We start from the raw sequence: 20,111 nt of genomic DNA, 5'->3' as shown, positions 1-20,111 counted from the left end.
ATGTTCCCTTTTTCATCTATGCCTCCAACAAGACCTCCGAGGTCATGGACGCTGGAACAACCTGGAGTTTTCTAAGCTTGTGATGACCAGTTCCCAAGAGCCATCTCCAGTCCTTGGCCTTGGAGCCGACTTGTCCCCTAGTGTCTATGCGAATGAAACCGTTATTCACTGCAGAGTGCAGCTATCTTGCCATCATGTCCAACATTTGTGCTGAATCCTGCGCAAACCACTGTCCAGCATCTCCGTTACCAAAGGAGATGATGCAGCTGTCGGGTGCTGGATTAATACTGAGGCGAGTCCTGAGCCTCCCTGGCTGCTAATGATCAGGGGGCTTGCGGGACCCCCGGGGCCTGCCTGTTTCCTGCACTGAGCCTCCCAATGTCCTTTGTGAGGCTGACCAGAACGGAGCCCGACTTGGAGAACTGGCTCAGGATTACAGGAAACGCATGACTCAAACCCAGCTGGGGATTTCAGGTGAGCCTTTGGGCAACAATGAGCATTGGCTTTCTTATTTGGGAAATGACAAAACCAGGTCTGATCTTTGCTAATGGTCCTTCCGGCTCAAAGGTCTATAGCTCTCCCCTTGTGTCTGTTCCTCATGGTATCTGGGACCAGGATGGGTGCTCACACAACTCTGATGCTGACTGTTCAAATCCCTCCTCTCCTGGGGGTAGGAGCAGGTACTTCTTTCTGGCCCAGGGCATGGGTTCCATGTACCTAGAATGAGTGCAGGCCTTTTCTGTCCTGATATTTTTTCAATTATATTCTGGAACGATGGGAGGAGAGGGGCTGGAAGAGGTGAGTGGAAGGTGAATATATGACAGTCGGTGTCAGGTGTATTTGTCCTGTGGACATTAACTGGTAAATTACTAATTAAAACACTATCATTTGGGTTCTTGCCTGATTTTCATAAAAAAAGAGTTGGGAAGCTATTTTTAGGAACTATTTGTGTGTCGAGGCCATCTTTAATTCCTGCTTCTCTTTGGGTTGCTATTAAGACTGCTAATTGAACTGGAAGTCAAGGTCTTTTCAGAGAGTGGGCTACTTTGGGTTCTTTTCTTTCCCTTCCCTCTCCCTTTGTTTTCTGCCCTCCTCACTTTTTGGCCAAGTCATTAGAGAATATCCATATATGCAAAACAAATTAGGGCAGAAAGGGAAAAATCCGTGCCATTTTTTAATTAGATGCTGCACCCTCTCACTAAGCGAACAGTAGCTGGCATGATCCTCAGGAAGATGAAGGCCCTGCACATCTGTGCCTATGTATGAGGAAGATAATTAATTCTGGACTTTCTAGGGAGCCCGATCTGAAGAGGCCTTTCCAGATTTCTGGCATAGGAGCCGACAGGTGGGGTTAGCTGTTGCTTGGGGAGGCCATTCTTCTGGTAGCTTATTTCTAGCCATGATTCTCAGAGAGCAGTCCAGGAACAATGGAAAGCCATACTCCATACTGGTGGCTGCAGTGAGGAGTAAACATGGTTGCTCTGTGGGTTTTCAGGAAGGGGGAGTGTTTGGGGGACATTTCTACTCTTTGAAAATTTTTTTTTTTGCTACATTGGGGTATCTATAACCAGTCTATTTGGGAGTTTTCAAGATTACAAAGGTGGAACTTTTCTTTTCCTTCCCTAAAAATGCACATTCCTTAGAGAATGATGATACCAGGTGATCTGTTTCTATTCTTTGTCCCATCTGACCCATGGTCACAAAAGGCTTCATGGCTGGTGTTTCATGGACTGGAGACAGCGTTCATACCATCAATAAGTTGCTCTTCTCCTCAAAAGCACCAAAGAACATCTTTTCTATCAGAAAAGATCATGCAGCATCCATGTCTCTGCAGTGCTCACTTGCATGCACACACATACATGTTGTGTATTTGACATGTGAATTCTACCGTTGTGTTCTTAAATCTTCTTGGGTCAGCACAGTGACAAAAAGCACTTGGTCTACACCTGTTGTACTACTCAAGGGTGATTTAACTTTATAACAATTCTCAATGTACCTAACTGTTGGATTTATTCTGACCCGCAGATTGGTAATTAATGTGTGTGTGTGTGTGTGTGGTGTTTAAATGACCACATATCTAGGGGAAAATCATTAATGAGTTGAAAATGAGTTTTTGACCCGTTTCCAGTTCATTAAAGCTTTTGTGAACCCAGTCCAGCATTTACAAAAGCCCGAAGTTTGCCTCCACTGTTTAGCCCAATTATGGACCACACGGAGCAGCCGGGACAGAGGTTCACCGAGGGTTCGTTATCTTGCTCTTGCATCTCCCGGAAATCCTAATTACTGTCAGCTTATTTGGTTGCTTTTTGACTGCATTTCATAATTGCAAAAGCTTATCATATCCACAACACACAATTAGCACATAAAAAAGTTACTGTATTTGGTACATAAAAATATACAACATTACACAAAAAGCACAAAACAAGAAATTGAACACAAGGAACAAACAAACCATAGCAAATTATATGGGAAAGAGTGCTTCATCTTACCTATGTTTAAACTCTTTATTTCTTTATAGAAAGAAAACAGAAGGAAAAAAGAACAAACAGTTAGCTGAGGAATTGATGATAATGCAAACATAACATTTTTTTGTTTGTTTCTTGTATAATGGAACCCTCCCCCCCACAAAGCAATCTTTTTCATTTTTTTTTTTTTAATTCTTTTCTAACTGACAGTTCCTGGCTCAATTACTTGGGAAGAATCCCTGAATTTAGAGTCCTCCTGGCCACTGGGAAATGCTTGGCTTTTCTGACAGGCAAGGTGGCTGTCATGGGACACAGGGGGCAACAGGGGAGACAGAACTTCTGGCTGATGAAGTGACGGCAGATGGGTTGACTCTCAGGGGCAATACCTGCTGATTAGTAAGGACTTCTCTGAGTGTGGTGGTAGAAGGGTTCTGAAGCCAGTTTCAAGTTCAGCTGGCAAGAACTCTGTGATTGATTTGTGATGTCTGTCTGTCCTGGGTGTGGAAGGAGCATAGTGACACTCGTGCTGTTGACTGCTACTGGTATATCAAGGGTAGAGTCAGGATCACCGAAAAGAGAGAACCCTGGCTCATATCAACTGCATCCTGGCAAAGGCTTTTCACTCCCCAGACCAGTTTCTGCCCCCCTGCTCCAGGCTTCCTTGCTCCTTCCCCCATTCACTTGCATGAGCATCACACCTCACAATCCGTATTCATTCTTTCTCACTGTAGCAGCCAGTACTTTGCCATTCATAAAATTCACAGGCAATACTATTCTCTTGACATCGGAGATGGAGACTCCAGTTAGCATACCGTTTAGAAGAATTAGGGAAAAAAAAAGGTTTGTTGCTTTTTTTTTTTCTCCAAGAACAAAAAGACATTTCGATTTCAGCAGCAAAGTGGCTGAAATGTAGCATTAGAGAAGAAGAAATGTAAGTGCCCCAAGGAAGGAAATCCACTCCCAATTCCTAGGCTTCTAGGTTCAGGTAGTAGGAGCCCTGGATTCACTTTCCTTCCAGCTGAGAAAAAAAGCTTGGGGACAGGACAGAGAGAGGTGTGTGCCCCGATTCTGAGGTGCAGCTCAGGCCTCTGCCGGGGGCCATCATTAGAGGGAGGTTTACACAGAGATTACATTTTTATATTTTAGTCTAACATGTTAGTTTTTCAAAAAAAAAGTTAATTAAATGATGCTGATAACTCCTGAGCTCTGACTGACATAGTGCAATTTAAGATTCAGTCTGTAAAGCCTGGTGTGTCAGGGTGGCAGCCGGGAATTCTCGCATCTATTTTATATTGCTTAATGAAAGTGAAATGCTATCTGCCACCAGTGGTAGACACATTTGCCTCTTAATTATTGCAATATCAATCCCATTTTTTTTTTAAACTCAAGATTTTGTGAGAAGACTGGATGGGATTTGAGTCTGCAGTCCTGACCTACTTCTTTTCTAAGAACATCTGCTTTAAGTTGATTACTATATTGGTGTTAGGGGGAGAGGACAGGAGGGGAGGGGACCAAGGCCTAGGAAGGTATGGAGTTTGGCAGATCATATGGATATGAGCTTTGGAAAGGCTGAGGTCACCGTTTTTCCAGTCCAGGGCAGGAAACTAGCCAAAATAACATCATCCTTTAGTTAGTCTGTGCCAAAGAGTACAAATGCCCTACTTCTGAGTGGGACAGGCGTAGAGTTTGCATACCTTCAACAACACAGATCCTTCAGGCACACCCTTTGAGGGAAAAGAGATGTCTCCAATTTAAGAAACTGAGAGGGATTAGCATTTCACACCCCAGAGTCTCGGCGGCCTGTGTCCTCTGCAAAGACTGCAGGGGCTCCCCCGGGCTCCCCAGCCTACCTCCCAGAGCTGTCATCACCCTGCCTTGTGATTTATGTGTGCTGATCTTCTCCACATCTTTGAGGACAGGATGAGACTTACACATCTCTGCATTGCTGATACTTCAGAGAGAGGAAAGGCTGGGGAAGCAAGTCTTCCAGTGCAGGGAATCTGGAAGGAGGAGGTTGCTTCTCTTGGCTAGGACTAGCTGCATAGCCCTATGCTCTGTTCAGAAGTTTGGAACTGCAGACAGTTGGGAGGGCTGTGGACCTTTGCGTTCTCCCACCCTTTTCCCGTTCAAGTAGAGTGGAGTTGGGTTGGGCATGGCTTTATTGTTTCTGTTCTAAGTACAGAGACATTAATTTGGGATCCATTTAGTTGAGTTCTAGCGGGATGCGGTTAGGTGGTTACAGCTCCTTCAGCATCTGGCTAAATTATTGCCAGCCATCCTGTCGTAAGTATGGCTCTTGGGAATGCTTCTGCTCTACCGTGTTGATTCATGTAGCATCTTTGTAGGGCATGTGAGAGCCACTGCAGAATTCATCCTTCATGGTTATGTGTACGTTGGTGACACAATGATTAATGAACATCAGTTCAAAGAACATTACAAGAAAATGTGAAATGCCCAGCATTATTACAGAGGAAACCTGATAGAGGTTTCTCCAAGTTTTATACCTCTCACAACTTTGTGTTATTAACAACCAATTGTGAATATGGCAGCAAATTTTTTTTTTAAACTTTATCCATATTCTATAACCAACTCTGATTGGTTATATGGGTGGAAAGAGTTAACGTGTCTGTTCGTTTTATAGATAACAAAAAAACTGGAAAATAACTATCACATTAAAAAAATAATCAGAGAGCCAGGTGCGGTGGTACTTGGGAAGTGGAGACAGAAGGAGCAGGAGTTCCTGGCCATCCTGGGCTAAATAGCAGCAAGTTCAAGGCCAGCCTGGGCTATGAGACCCTGTTTTGAAACCCCCAAACAACAACAAAAATCCCAAGACAAAACAAATGAAAACAACAACAAAACTATCAGAAGATAATCAAAGGGGTAGGGGAAAAGTCAGGCACACGGAAGCAAAGTAGGAGTCAGTTTGTATGAAGTCTCAAGTCATTTGTGCTTGGTGACGCCCTTTCGTTTTCTTTTTCTCATCTTAAATAATATTGTTTCATTTTTCCATTTCCTCTCATCCCGGTACTAACTAGACCTGAAGTCTAGATGAGATTCAGATGGTCCAGGTAATACTGTGGGTGGTTCTCTTTCTCTTAATTAAATTTATTATTATTAATTATTTTCATGATTATTGTCTGTGTATGTGTATGTGTGTGCTCTGTGTCTGTGCATGAGTACGGGTATACGCACACTGCAGAATGTTTGTATAGGGGTCAAAGGACACCGATTGGAGTTGATTCTATCTTTCCACTGTGAGCTCTGGGGAATGAACTCAGGTGGTTGGTCTGGGCAGCAAGCACTTCTATCTCCCTACACACCTCACTGACACTCAGTTTTCATGTGATTTATAATTAGCTTATCTTCTTTTTAAGAGGGACCTCCTAAAATTGTATTAGCTTTCAGCCCTATGAGCTTAGATCTGTCCTTGGTCAAAGGGCTTTGAAAACAGAGCCAAAGGGGGAGCCAAAATTGTTTGGAGACATGGTAGTTATTACTATTCTGGGTTAAGGGCTTTGTTTGCTTTACTTTCTTAACATCTTCAAAGCTGAAGGAGGGAACCTGGCACCCTGTGTGTCCTCACGCTCAGTGGGTCCAGTTGGTTGTAGTCACACTGCGTGTTCTCACTCTCAGTGGGTCCAGATGCAGTCACACTGTCGGCCCTCACACTCAGTGGGATGGCTGCTTGTTTAACTCTCAGGTCAAGCTTGTCTTTTGGGATTCTTTGGACTTCCAGTGTCTGGTGCTTTTGCCCTCTTTCCCAGGTTCCTACTTTGTCCACATCTCTGCCTCCTCCAGTACTAACACATAGAAGCTGGACAATTCCCTACCCTGAATATCTGTCCTAGGTCAGTCCGCCATGCCTGTCCCTTCCACCCCCCTCCACGGAAAACACAGGAAGGACGTCTGCCTGGAAGGTGGTCTCCTCAGAAACCCCCCCTCCCCACACACAAAACCCAAACCACATGCAACAGCATCACTTTTGTTTGGAAAATGGAAAAGAATTTCAAACATTAGAGGAGGTATGACAGCCTTATGTCTATCAAAAGGGGCCACACCAAGAGACATTAGAGAGATACTGCCCCGGCCCTGACTGTCATGCTGTGGGGTCTACTTCATAAGATGTTTTCAAATTGGAGAGTGGAAGATTTACCTTTGAGAGAAATTCACCCTAAGATGTTAGTGACAGATGAATTTATCTGCGCCAGAGCGGTTAGGTTTTCCATGGACGAGGTGGAGAGGGTGATAATTACAGGATGGGGAAACATCTCCTACAGGTGGGATGGTGGGCTTTTCAGGAAGTGGGTGTTGTGCCAGGGGGTTGAATCAGAGCACACAGCTGATAGCGATTGCACTCTTTCCAGCATCGGACGTTACTGGACTATGGGGATCTCCGGCTGGAGTGTTTCACATAGGCAAAAATAGAGGCAAGCTTAGGGACGGTTGTGGTAAGACTTCAATAGGGACTTGATTGGGAGGCGGGGCCCTGGGGTGGGTGAGCAAGGTAGGGCTGGGTGCCGACTCCGAAATGGAATCGCTCAGCTGCCAAGCCACGATGGAGAAAAGACACAGGCAAGACAGTCTCCCCCACCCCTTCCCCCTCCGCGGGCGACTGTTTTGAAGAGCGGGATTGACAGCCCTTTGTTTTCAGGCACGTAGTGGGAAGAAAGGAAGACTCAAGGCAGTGTTCTTGTAAAAGCTTAACTTCTAATCGGCTCTGGGTTCCTGGCTGATGAAAGCAAGAACAAGTTTGAAGACAGTTAAAAAAAAAAAAAAAGGCAAAGAAAAGGGAAAAAAATTACACAGCTATCGAGGGAAATTGGGAATGATAGCCTTCAAGCTGCCCTCAGTTGTTACCACATAGGCATGCTAGGCTTTTCTTTGATTGGGCCATTAGTTTTTACTACTGGGCTTGTGGTCTCTACAGTTTGAGAGATTTGGAATCAAAGACCGGGTCCGACAAGAGGGGAGGGACTGGCTATTGAGTTCACGTACCCATCTTGAGTACCTAGTACTAGTTGGACACTGCTCTAGACTCGACAGGGTAGAGATGACCAAGGTGTCTACTCTATAGAAATGCACACACCCACGCCTGAAGAGCCCTACAGAAATAACCCAGCAAGGTAGGAAGTAGTGTCAGTGCCAATGGAAAACCAGAAGCTTACATTCACAGAGGAGGGGGAGAATTTCTGGGAAGAGGGAACCTTCAGAACTAGCTAACAGACAGGAAGTGGTTGCCTAGGTCAAATGGATATGTTGAGTTGAGCAAGCAGCATGAATTAAGAGCTGGAGGTGGCAATGTACCAGGTCAGCACTGATTTGGCTTTGAGCAAGAAGAGCCCTAACAGAGGAAGATACATACATGGAGGATTGGTGGTGGAGGGCCCTTTCTGGATGGTGCCATCCTAGGCTGGTGGTCCTGGGTTCTATAAGAAAGCAGGCTGAGCAAGTCACTAAGCGGCCCCGCTCCATTGCTTCTGCGTCAGCTCCTGCTTCCAGGATCCTACCCTGTTTGAGTTCTTGTCCTGACTTCCATCAGTGCTGTGGAGGTGTAAGTCAAATAAACCCTTTCCTCCCCAGCTTGCTTTTGGGTCATGGTTTCTCATTGCTGCCATAGAGGGTCTAACTAAGACAAACAACAACAACAATAACAACAACAACGAACCGATCTTGGGAAGGAGACTTCCCTAGGGGAGAGCTGGAGAAAGCGGGGAGTGTCACTGGGCCTCCTGCTTGCTCTCTCTCCGCTCCTCTACTACATATTTCTCCTCTGCTTCGACTTCATGGCCTTGCACTCTGTCTCTATAATGGTTTCTTTGGTTCTTCAGCTCAGCTGGAAGTGCATTTTCTTCTCCAGGTGAGCCCACCCCCCCCTGCTACCCTCAGCAGGTTATTTCTTGAGCCCACATTCCATCTCTCCTGTCCCCACAGAGGTGTGTGCCCAATGCTTAACACTCAGTAAACATCCCATGGAAGAGGGGGCTGCGGTTATCTCAGGGTGGAACCGTTGAGCCTCCCCCCACCCTGCCACTTATACGTTTTACCCCTTATGGTGCCTGGCAGAGTTCTGACTCCTAAGAAGATCTAATGATAGCAGCTGGTGGCCAGGTCACTGATGTCTTTCCCAGCAGGGTCTGTGAGGACACTGATTGCCAACTTGATTGGACTGAGAAGAACCTAAGAGCTTAGTGAAACATGCCTCTCAGTGTGTCCTGAAGGTGTTTCCAGAGAAGATTAGGTCATGAGGACTCCGACCTAATGCTTAATCCATTGATGGATTAAAAAAAAAAAAAAAGACTAGACTAGGGAGTTGGTGGCATTGCAGAAGGTGTGGTCTGGTTGAAGGATGCAGGTTCCTGGAGCATGTGCTTGAAGGGTATCTTGCCCTGACCTCTCCTGTCCTGGTTCTGCTTGGTTTCCTGTCTGCCATGGCGCGAACTTCTCTGCCACACCCTTCCTACCAACGTAGACAGAGTGCTCTGAAACCTGGAGCCAAAGTCCCTCCTGCTCAAGTTTGCTGTCAGGCCTTTGGCTCACACTGATGCGGATTGAATGGACAAAGACATTCAGTGCAAGCATGGCCAGTGGCCTGTGCATCTTTGACATGGTAGCTGAGGGTGCTTCCATGGTACCACCAGTCACTTGGTGGCTCAGGCCCAAATCCTAGGGCTCTCTTTCTCTCCCTGCACATCACTTCTTTTCCTCTCCCTCTTCCTCTCTCCCTCTCTTCATGGCTTTCACATCACCCATCAGGTTTAACTGGAAGATACATCTCCACTGGGACATTTCCACATCCTGTCAGTGCTACCAAATCACAATGACCCAAATCCTGGACCACTGACACAGCCTTTATGAATTTTCTTGCCTCTACCCGCTGCCTTCCTACAGTCCTTTTCCCACAGGCTAGCCAGAACCATCTTTTCAAAAGGCCACTCAGATCATACATCAACTACATCCACTTCTACTTCAGCCTCTAGTGGCTACCCATTGCAAACGAAATGCAATTTTTGCTCGTCCACATGTAAGCAGACACTTGTCAATCCAAAGCAATGTCCCTTCCTTTCTTCTCTGGTTCCTGCAAAGATGCTCTTCTGGGCTCACCAGCCCCCAGTCCCGTTGGACTTCTATGGGTTCCTCCAATTAGCCAGGTTACTGGCTGAAAATAGATCTTTTTGTGTAACTTCCCTGTACCTGGAATGCTTCCCCCCACAGATGTCCTATAGCTGATGTCATCATTCAGGGCCCAGCTCAAACACTATCAGTAGGAGGGGTTTTTCTGACTATTTTGTGTTTTGTAGCCCTCTTCCCCCCAATTCACCAAGCTCCCTATGTCTTGCCCTGTAAGATTTTCCTTAAAGCATTCATGTCTATCTGAAATTATTTTTTCATTTTCCACATGACATAATGGAAGCTCCCTATTGGCTCACAAACACAGCCCGAGGGCATAATGTACATGATATTTGTTAACTATTTTCCACCCCCCTCATTTCCTCATTTCCATCTTTCTCCCTCTCTGTATACATCTTCCTCTGGCTGAGGGTTTGGAATCTAGTCTTCAGACTTAGTAGCAAGCAATGGCCAGGAGGAATCTTCCAGGATGGCGAGAAATGATCTCGTTAGGCCAGATGCCACTGTGCCATACTGCATCCCAAAAAGTACAGAAAGATCCGGAGGGCTTACTAGGGGCAGCACCCAGAGGTGCTCAGCAAAACCTTGTGAATTAGGAGCTGAGCATCAGTGGTCCTCACACTTTGATGTGTGCCGGAGGCAGCTACTGAGCTTTTTAAAAAATGAAAGACACTCGCCTCCTTTCTGGGCTGGGGATTTTTTTGTTTCTCTTGTTTGTAGTTGATGCTGGCAATCATATCAAATGTGCGGCTGGCATTTTATAGATAATCAAACCATTTCCCACTCTGAGAACCCCAAATTCAACCACCTTCCACCCAGAGAATCCCGTGCACAAGGGGGATCTAGAGAGCAGAGGTTTTCTTTTGTGGCCATTTACCGTAACTCCAAGATACTGGTCACATTTCGAGAAGGGAAGATGCGCCGGATGTAATTGAAGTCGCCAACGAAGAGGCTCCCATCGATCCCCACCGCCAGGGCCACAGGGGCCAACAATTTGTTGCCTTCGGCAAGGCCGTTGCAGCTAGGACAGGAGATGCTCCTGCGGCGACCGTTGCCCATGATGCTCGTGATGATGGCAGGCTGCTGGGTCAGGAACTGGTTCTCCCCTGTGCCTTTGTGTAGTATTCCTGGGGGAGGGAGGCAGAGTAGAGGGGGTTACAACACCCTGTGGTGCAGAATATGTGGATTGACCTACTGAGTGATGGGAAGTGATAGGGAGACAAGAAAAAAAATGGGGTATCTCTCCTTTTGGGGGAGCTTTCCCATTTCCTCCCAATACAGAGAGTCACAAAGGGAAGTCCACTCCCAAAGCTATGATGTGGGTATGATACTATCTGGAGGGATAACAGAAAAAGAATGATGAGGTACAATAAGGCTGATATACTGAGATTGACTTTTAAAGGGAAAAAATGAGAAAAATCTATGTATCTGGGGGACATTTGATTTTAAATAAATGCCCAAGCAAAGGGCTACCACTTAAATGTCAACACTAGAGAGACTAAACCAATGAATCAATTTATTCATAAATGTTTTATTGTGCCAGGGATGGAACCCAGGACTCCACGCATGGAAGGCAAGCATTGCCCGCTGAGCACTGTCCTGAGTTCCCAACATACCACTTTTCACATTGAGAATGTGGTGCTTGTCCAGGGACCAGCCGCCCAGGTTGGAAGGGTCCAGCTCAAATCCCTGAAGCAGGGCTGTTCTTTTCTCCCACAGGATGAGGCTGGGGCAGGTCTCATATTCAAACCCGACAGAAACTGTAAGACAAAGGGTTGGGGACAAAGTGGGAGAGAGGAGGTGACTGAGTGCTCCAGAGCGCCTTAGCAAGAATGAGAACCACACATTAGCAGCAATGCTTGTTCCCTAGACTTCAAGAGGTGGCTGGCAGCTTTGGCCCTGCGACTTCATCCCATGAAATCTGGACTTTGAGTTGAATTCAGCCTTGAAACTTCATGCAGAAATCACAGGAAGACTTTTCTGATGAACATGTTGACTTTCAAAATGAACTCAGAGGCACGGAAGGGGGAGAAGCATCATTAGCATCTCCTTAGACGTTGATGGGAGGATGGGAGGCAGTTTTTGTCAGCCTGCTGTTCCTGGGATGTGTTTGTTATGTTACTCTTTAGGAGAAGGCCTTAGAAAGCAATGAAGTTCCTTGATAAGGAGGTTTGGGGGCAGCAGCTTGTGTAAAAAAAGGGTCCTTAGCATGGCTGGCCTGCCGATCTTCAGTGTCTGCAGCTTTTGTTCCTAGAAATTCAACTGATGTCATATAGACTGAAAAGATGTAGAAAAATATATTGCATCTGAACTGAACACAGACAAGCGTTTTTCTGTGTTATTGTTCCCTAAACAATATGCATTATAAAACTTATGCAAAGGTGATTAAAAGAATATGGGAGGGTACGTGCAGGTTAAAGACAAAATGCTGTGCCATCCCATGCAAGGAATCTGAGCATCCACAGAGAGGTTGGTAATCATGGGGATTGTGGAAACAATCCTCTTTGGATACCAAGGGATGACTGCACTCAGGGTTTAGAAAATACTAGGAAAGCCTTGCACCCATAGAGGGCAGCCTGCTAGTCACAATGGGTGCCAATGAGTTTCAGACCCTGAAACCTTGTTTGTAAAAATCATGCACAGAGAAGAGGGAAAGGAGGAGAGAGGTGCATCGCCCCGTGATTGCAGCCTTGCGCCTCATGCATTCCCCATTTGTACATGTGGTGAGCGAAGTCTCGGCTTCTTAGAGTGGTTGGGTGGGAGAGCTGAGACCAGATGCTGAGGTGCCATAAGTCTGTAATTGGAAGGCTGCTCTAAAAATCAGAGGCTTTGTTATATAGCTGTTCCTAGAACATTAAACTCTTAACTACGTGTGTCACCAATGGGGATTTTCTGCAGCTTTTGAAAAATCCTGAGATACGCAAGTGTCAATATGAATGAAGGATACGTTTTTGCCTCAGAACAGCAACAAACAGAGCCACCCAGGCATCCCTACCACTTCAAAGCTTGTCCTTTCAAACTGCCAATCATGACCAACTCGGTAGTGACACAGTGCCCGTGTCCACCTTGTGGTCTTGATACCCTGCTTCTCATGGCAAAGTTTCAGGGTTTGTTGACAATCGGGGAGCAGGAAATGAACACATTGAAACCATGGCAGATAACAAAGAAGGAATGGTCATCTATGAGCGTCATGTCAAAGGATTTGGGAGTCAGCTTGAAGAGACTCCTAATGACCACACACTGAACTCTCTGACTTTTAACAAGCATAATGACTCAATGTGTTGAAATATACGAGCTATATTTCAGTGTGTGAGTTCATAGTGGTATTTAAGAAAACATTCATTTGCTACCCTTGGAGGATAAGCCAACTCATTATGCTGGAAACCAGTAAATAAGGGAAAGAAGCACGTATTTGTCCTTTCTTTCCTGTGTGAACTGGAGCCCAAATAGCCAAGCAGTTAATGAGAAGCCACCTCTGTATGAAAGTATTCCAGCTCATAGTTGAAGACTCAGTGACAGACTTAAAATATCATTCTGTAATCCTTGGTGACCTTAAATATATAAAGACCACGCTGCTAAATCTTAAGAGACACCCAGCCAGCCCCACCGGGTTCCTCCTGGTAGAACCGCACAATGCCCCTTAGGTTGTCCCGCCCAACCAAACTCGGGCCAGAGTAAGACTCAAGGCCCAACTACCTGTCTGCAGGGGGTAGCACAGTCACTAATACACACCAGGCAGCAGATCTGACTAAAGATTCTATGGGCAAACAACCCAATTTCTTCAATGATTAAATTATAAGATGAAAGAGAGAAGCACATAGCAAGTCAAATTAATTTAAAGAGAGACAGAAAGTGAGATGAAAATTATTTTTGCATTTTAAAAATTTATTAGCTTATGCCTGTAAATGGGTATGTGTGTGCATGTTTTGTGCTACAATCCTTGTGTAGAGGGAAGAAGACAAGTGTTAGGAGCTGGTTCTTTCCTTCCACCCTGTGGGTTTCAGGGCTTAAACTCAGGCCCTTACTGCTGACCTGTCTTGCTGGCCCCAATTAAAATTTTCTTTTTACAAAATTTAAGAGAAAACAACCATTATTAGGATATTGTTTCAAGCAACTGAAGTATTAATATTTTACTATATTAAGGAGACAATTGAAATTTCTTTCTTTCCTTCCTTCCTTTTTTCTCTGTCTTTCTTTTGAGACAGGGACTTGCCCAGTGTTGCTCATTCTAGCCTCAAACTAGGGATCCTCCTGTCTCAGATACCTGAGTGCTGGGACCACAGTTGTGTATGACCACAGCTGGCCACCAATGGAAAGAACCAACAGCGGTGGGTTGTTTGGTGATACTAAGAAACTGTGGTCTTGTGTTAATTATATTGTTGATATGGTTTCTAAGTGTTTTTTAGACACCCGTGTTAATATATTCCAGATGAAACCATGTGATTTCTGAAACTTTAGAAGACTATAATGATGGAGAGGAGCGGATTTGAGTTTGGAGAAACAGGATTCAGCATGAGCTGATGATAGGAACTAGAGAGTGTGAGAGTAGAGTATCATATTCTGCTTTGTGGTATTGGCTATTGAGTCAAGATAGGTTAAACCAGATAGGAAACTCTTTAGTAGCCAATGTTTTAGATGGCATGCTCTGGGTGCTCCAGTGACTCTGCTGCTTGAGTTACTGATATAACTAATCGATGAAGCCGCCTGACTGCTGGGCCATATCCTGAGTACTTGGAACCTACTGGCTGCATTGTCGTTGGAACTTTACCTGTCCTACCCCTGAGCTGTACTATGCTGTTTGTGAGAAGGTAGGTCTTCTTGGGCCATCAAGTGGTTACTGAAGGATTTGTCGCTAGACTCTCTGCACAGAGTGACTACCTGATAAATACTGCCACGCCCAGTGAACATTTCTGAATTTTCTGGCCTCTTTCTTTGGTCATGTTGTTCACAGAATCACAAGTAGGAGGATATAGAGGATACAAGATGCTAGATCCAAATCACCAGCCAGCTTTCTACAAATAGGAAGATGCTAGCAGATGCCAACCTACTGCTCCAGCTCTCATAACCGAAGGACTGTTCTCTGAGGTTCGCCATTCCTGAGGGTAAACAACACAAGGGCAAAGCCTGGAAACACACAGTGTGGTCCCCAGATCTCCTGAAGCCCCAATTCCTATTTTTAAGATAGGTTCAGTACCCATTTGCAAGTGCACTTTCTGGATCATGAACCAGCCCCTGCCTACCTCTGGACATTCAACTGCTTGGACCACCACATTCTGGTCATTGGTTCTCCCAACCATTCTCTCTGTCTGGAGTATCCTTTTTCTGATTCCCACATGGTTCCTGTTGGCCATTCAAGTCTTCAACTAAACACTACTTTAATGAGGATCTTCCCTGACTGTCTACCCATGGCTGCCCCTTCATGCAGTAGGTGCCGTTTATTTTTATTTTCTTTATTACTAGCACTTAACATGGCTTCATGTTTTCTTATCCAGTCAACTTTTCTTATCTTCATCCTCTGCTGGAATGTAAGTGCCCTGGAAGAGAGATCTTGTCTGTCTTACTGACCACTGTGCCTTTCTTTACTAGAAGAGTGCTCAGAATATATAGAAATACAACAAAAACCAAGAATGAAAAGTGGTTGAGACCAACACATACCAACAGCATCGGAGAGCCCATATACCCTTTGGCCATAGGCATCAGTCTTGTCCCAGATGAATGTGTAGGCCAGGTTGGGAGAAGCCTGGAATGACTTCTGGAAGAGATGTCCCTCTACAGCCACCATCAGGTGCACCCTGATAAGGTTCAAGGGCACTGTGGACTGGGTCATGGTGATCTTCAGCAGTGACTTGTACCCAGCAGTTCGGGAGCTGAGATAACGGAGCTTCACATTTGAACCTGGGAGCTCGAGTTCTTCGTGAAGAACCTGGAGGGGAAACATGTGGTTGATCTACTGCGTCCAACACACCCTTGCAGGTGAGCTGTTTCCAAGCCAGCGCGACTGTGAGCTGCCTCCCTCGCTGAGGCATCACACCTTATGCAGGTACATGGACCACTTCTCATAGCTAAGAGAGAAGAAAAGAAAACCAACCCAAACTTCATCCTACGCCATGGGGATGGGGACCGAGGTTATGATTTTTGGATTAATAATTATTCTTGGTCACTGTTGCGTTTCTCTTATAAAAAAACCCACACTGTTGGCAAAGATGTAAATAAGAACAGCAGGCTTTATTGCTAGCTGCATGCAAGGAGGCCACGAGAGGCTGTAATTATATGAACCTGCAACTTTCACTGACAATCGGAATAAAGCAACAGGGAGGCGGTAATGTAATATGCCCTCTGTCGTAATGCCGATGTAGATCATTAAAGCGGCTCTTATCATGTATCTCTGTGACTAACAGGAATAAAAAGTAATTTGTAGGTGGGTTGCACATATGTATGTTGTTTTTATCTTATTAAAAGCTCTCATGGCTGCCAAAGTCTTAAGCGACTCTCTGCAAACATTCGGAATGTCCGGGAGGGATTCAAACTGTCATCTACAATGGCTATAAATTCTACATTTTGCTTCCCCTATTCTTTCTTTTTTTTGTTAGTTTCTGGTACACTTGGAGAGACAGAGATGGTGGGAGAAATCTGGCCAGCCAGGCTTGGTTTGGGAAGTATGTCACCTGCCCTTACCTGGGTCTCGGGCACAATGGGGTTCGCTGCAGGGGAAGCGCTGAAGAAGGTAGACAGAGGGGAAGAGATGATGATTGGATCAGGCCGGACAAAGCCACTGAGGTCACAGCTGGGGATGGAGTTCTCCTCAGTCTTCATTACCAGGGTGTCCATGGCATAAAAACTATTCCACGGCAGCCACACTGTGCGCTCCTGGCTCATGAAAGGTGCCCGTTCAAAGTGCAGAGTCAACGCAGCACCCCCATTGGCAATCAGGTCAAACCTGGAGAGGGGTCAATAGGGTGATTAAGTTTCACCTTCAGCCTCCTTGCTTAAGAGCTGTATGTGGAAGGGACAGAGCTTGGTAGGTAGATGGGTCTGGCTGCAACTTACTAGTTATGAGACTCCAGGCAAGCTACCAGCCCACTTTGAGCCAATCAGATTCACCCACCATCCACCTATCACGTGGGAATGATGGGACTGACCAGGACAGAGTGACAGAGAATGAAATGGGCTGATGAAATCAGGGTAGGGGTAAGCTAGAGCGGGCCTACCACCTGCTTTGGGGACTGGTAATTCAGTGTGACTGGCACACATTTGCTTATGTGTCCTTCATGGCTGTTTATGTTCCTGCCACAAGGACAGAACTGAGTCATGGCCACAGGAGCCAGGCAGGCAGCAGAACCTAAATGACTCCCTATCTGGCACTTTGCAAAACATGCTACCTGATCCTGGCATCAAGCATTCAGTGCTAAGGCTGAGGGACATGCACAGCAGCAGTGTGGTCACAGTTAGGGAGCATGGGCAAGGCTCACGAGCACATGTTGGCAACCAAACTCTGCTATGCTCTTGGAAATGTGGGTAGCGCTTCTTCAGTCACATTCCTGCTTGTTCCTCAAGAGCTAGATGGGGAGGAGCTGCCTGCAAGGCAAAGCCGAAGTCGCTTGTGGAGAGCTGCGTCCCAACTCTAAGCCACACTCCACTGGACTCTCAAGTGTGTGTGGGGCTGCAGTGTTTCTGTCTTTGTTTACCCCAGAATCTCTGCTGCTTGTGCCGTGCTAACGTCCCAGTGAGGGTGTACTGACCAGGGAGGGTATCCTGACTGTAAACATCCACACCATCTGTTTCACCCTACTTTGGTTCCATGTCTGGTGATTTTTTTTTTTTTTTTTTTTTTTTTTTTTTTTCGAGACAGGGTTTCCCTGTAGTTTCTTGAGCCTGTCCTGGAGCTAGCTCTTGTAGACCAGGCTGGCCTCGAACTCAGAGATCCGCCTGCCTCTGCCTCCCGAGTGCTGGGATTAAAGGCGTGCGCCACCACCGCCCGGCATGTCTGGTGATTTTTAGTAGATATACAGTGAATGAATAAGAAACACAGGAATATTGCGGTGCATATCGGAGCATGGAGAGAACAACAGTTCACCCTGCAGCTAATTTGGGTATGTGTTTGCTGACTCTTATTAATATTGGAAACAATTTTGCACTTGATACAGAAGGAAGCCAGAAGTTTTGAAGTACACCTGCCATCTTGGTAGTTGGCAAGCTGGGGGAGTAGTATTCCTAGTTATGGGCAAGCCTGGGCTACACAGTGAGAGCCTGTTTAAAACACCACCACCATCAACCAGCTGAAAACAATATTGTCCCTAGCTGTTCCTGTTGGCATAAAAAAAATGAACATGAAGCCGGGTGGTGGTGGCGCATGCCTTTAATCCCAGCACTCGGGAGGCAGAGGCAGGTGGATCTCTGTGAGTTTGAGGCCAGCCTGGTCTACAGAGTGAGTTCCAGGACAGCTTGAGCGATTACACAGATGATCCCTTTCTTGAAAAACAAAACAAAGCAAGAGTCAACATGGAAGTTTGTGGTCCATACCACATTCTCTAAGGCTGTGCAGTTTCCAGGGGTATTACAAATGCCTTGACACCATCATGGCCTTGCAGCCTGAGAAGAGCTGGGGGTATAGGAGGCCAGAAAGATGATGTGGGAGGTAGATTTGAGCTGTAATTAGTCAGGAAGTACCTGAGGGGGGGAGAGGAAAAGAAAGGGACAGAAAGGACCAAAAGTCCCAGGAATGATTTCATAGGTTGTCGAACAGAATTCTTAATGAACTGGCTCAGCTATGTTAACACTTCAAGAATTCTGTCTCACACTGGTAATTCTAGCCTCAGGAAGGCAGAGGTAGGAGGACTGTGGCAAGTTCAAGGCCAGTTCCGGCCATTCAGCAAGATGCTGCCTCAAAAACAAAAACACACAAAAATAAAAGTAACTGAATGGTCTAGAGAATAACAGTTCAGTGGCAGAATGCTTTGCCTAGCATGTGCGAAGGCTGGCATTTGATCTCCAGGACCACAGAAGTCCACATCCAAAACAAGCAAGCAAACAAATAGAAGTTCCTCAAATAAAGAAGCAAAAACCATGGAAGAAGGCTGGGTTCAAGCCAGGTATAATGGTACATGCACACGATTCATCCTAACCCTAACCTAATCACCACAAATGTGAGGCTAGCCTGGGCTAGATAGTAGAAACATTAAAAATAAAAACAAAAACAAAAGGCTAGTTTCTAAGGGTGGAAAGGGCCAAAGGCCCTCTGCCTAGGGCACATTTGCTATGCTAGTGCTTCCAAAGAATTTGGTCACAAAGTATATGTGTGAGACACTAGACATTCAGTGACTGCAGATGGCCTCACACTGAGAGTGATTTGACTTACTATGCACGTGTTCAATGGCATGGAATCAGGACACATTCGGCAGTCAGCGGCTTTTGAATTGTGATCATTTCCTGGACAGTGCAACACTCTCTTGCAATTCAAGGCAGCGGCAGTGAGAGCCCCAGTTCCCTGTGAGCCACTCTACTGCCAGGGTCATGCTGCAGAGTTCTGCGTTGCTCAGCTTGATGGTGTCCCACGGTGGGTTTATTGGGATGGCCAGGGCCATCTTCACTGAGGGGTTGAGAACTTCAGTGTAGGGAACAGTGTAGGGTGGACAGCTGTGGGCTGGTCATTTTTTTTTTTAATACTTGCTTCATGAATACCTTAAAATGTTGAAAAGAAGGCAAGATTCTTTCTCAGAGAAAGAGAAGAATCGGGTTTTTTCCATGAAGCAGTCATGATTTTCCAGAGTTGATTTTTACAGAAAATCTTGCATTAGTTTTACAGTGACAGCTTCTATCTCTGGAAGAGAACATGGTATGTGTGTGTGTGTGTGTGTGTGCGTGTGTGTGTGCATGTGTGTGCTCAGTCCAGAATGGGTGTTTCCCCATTTCTGTGGCTGTCTTTTCTTTTTCTGTAACTTTTGACTTCATGCCCGATGGATTAAGGAAGCCATAGGGCTTTCATCTTGGTGGGGACTGAACGGGTGCGCGTTCCCAATCAGAAGATAATAGGGGAAGGTCGCCTCCTTCACACAGCAGGGTGACTGCTAAATGTACTTAATTAGACTTCTCTGATTACAGCCCACCCCCTCAAAACTGTAGCGAAAATAACACAACTCTTAAAGCCGCAGATGAAAGCAGAGGGGAGCGCCGCAGGACACTGTGTCGTGTGGATTCCTGTCACCCTGCACTGCCTTTGATTTAAAATAGGAGTTAGCTTCTAAAAGCTACCTTCCCTTTCTTTTTCTAGAATCCTATCCACCCCCGGCACACAAGGAGAGGCAGTTACCTGACATGGAAACGGGAGGGTGACGGCTGCCAGCCACCTTGGAGCGCTGACTTTTCTGTTTGTTTTCTGGTTAGAATGTCACACCCACAGTATGGCATGTCTTTGGGAGGATCCTCCGTAGAGGTCTGGGCAGGTGTCTTTTCCAGTGTATTCGAAGCAACTACTTGGTTCAAAGGCAACGATACTATCATTCTTTTTTGCATGCATAC

General features: G+C 45.8%; 1 protein-coding gene across 6 annotated transcripts in view; it reads right to left on the bottom strand.

The window, feature by feature from the left end:
- Positions 1-20,111, bottom strand: part of Tenm2 (teneurin transmembrane protein 2) — a 961,804-nt gene that overhangs the window by 48,137 nt on the left and 893,556 nt on the right. For 5 of the 6 annotated variants that reach the window (XM_038326022.1, XM_038326023.1, XM_038326024.1 and 2 more), the window contains 5 exons: positions 16,272-16,533; positions 15,252-15,519; positions 11,213-11,356; positions 10,474-10,723; positions 2,490-2,510 (listed from right to left, as the gene is read on the bottom strand). In XM_038326022.1, coding sequence (XP_038181950.1) covers positions 2,490-2,510; positions 10,474-10,723; positions 11,213-11,356; positions 15,252-15,519; positions 16,272-16,533 — 945 coding nt within the window. The remainder of the gene's footprint in view (positions 1-2,489; positions 2,511-10,473; positions 10,724-11,212; positions 11,357-15,251; positions 15,520-16,271; positions 16,534-20,111) is intronic. The other variant, XM_038326028.1, reaches the window with a different exon arrangement.

The sequence above is a fragment of the Arvicola amphibius genome, chromosome 4 (genome assembly GCF_903992535.2).
Source record: "Arvicola amphibius chromosome 4, mArvAmp1.2, whole genome shotgun sequence".
Classification (NCBI taxonomy): domain Eukaryota; kingdom Metazoa; phylum Chordata; class Mammalia; order Rodentia; family Cricetidae; genus Arvicola; species Arvicola amphibius.
Note: the sequence above shows the minus strand (reverse complement) of the source record. Positions and strands in the feature narration are given on the sequence as shown.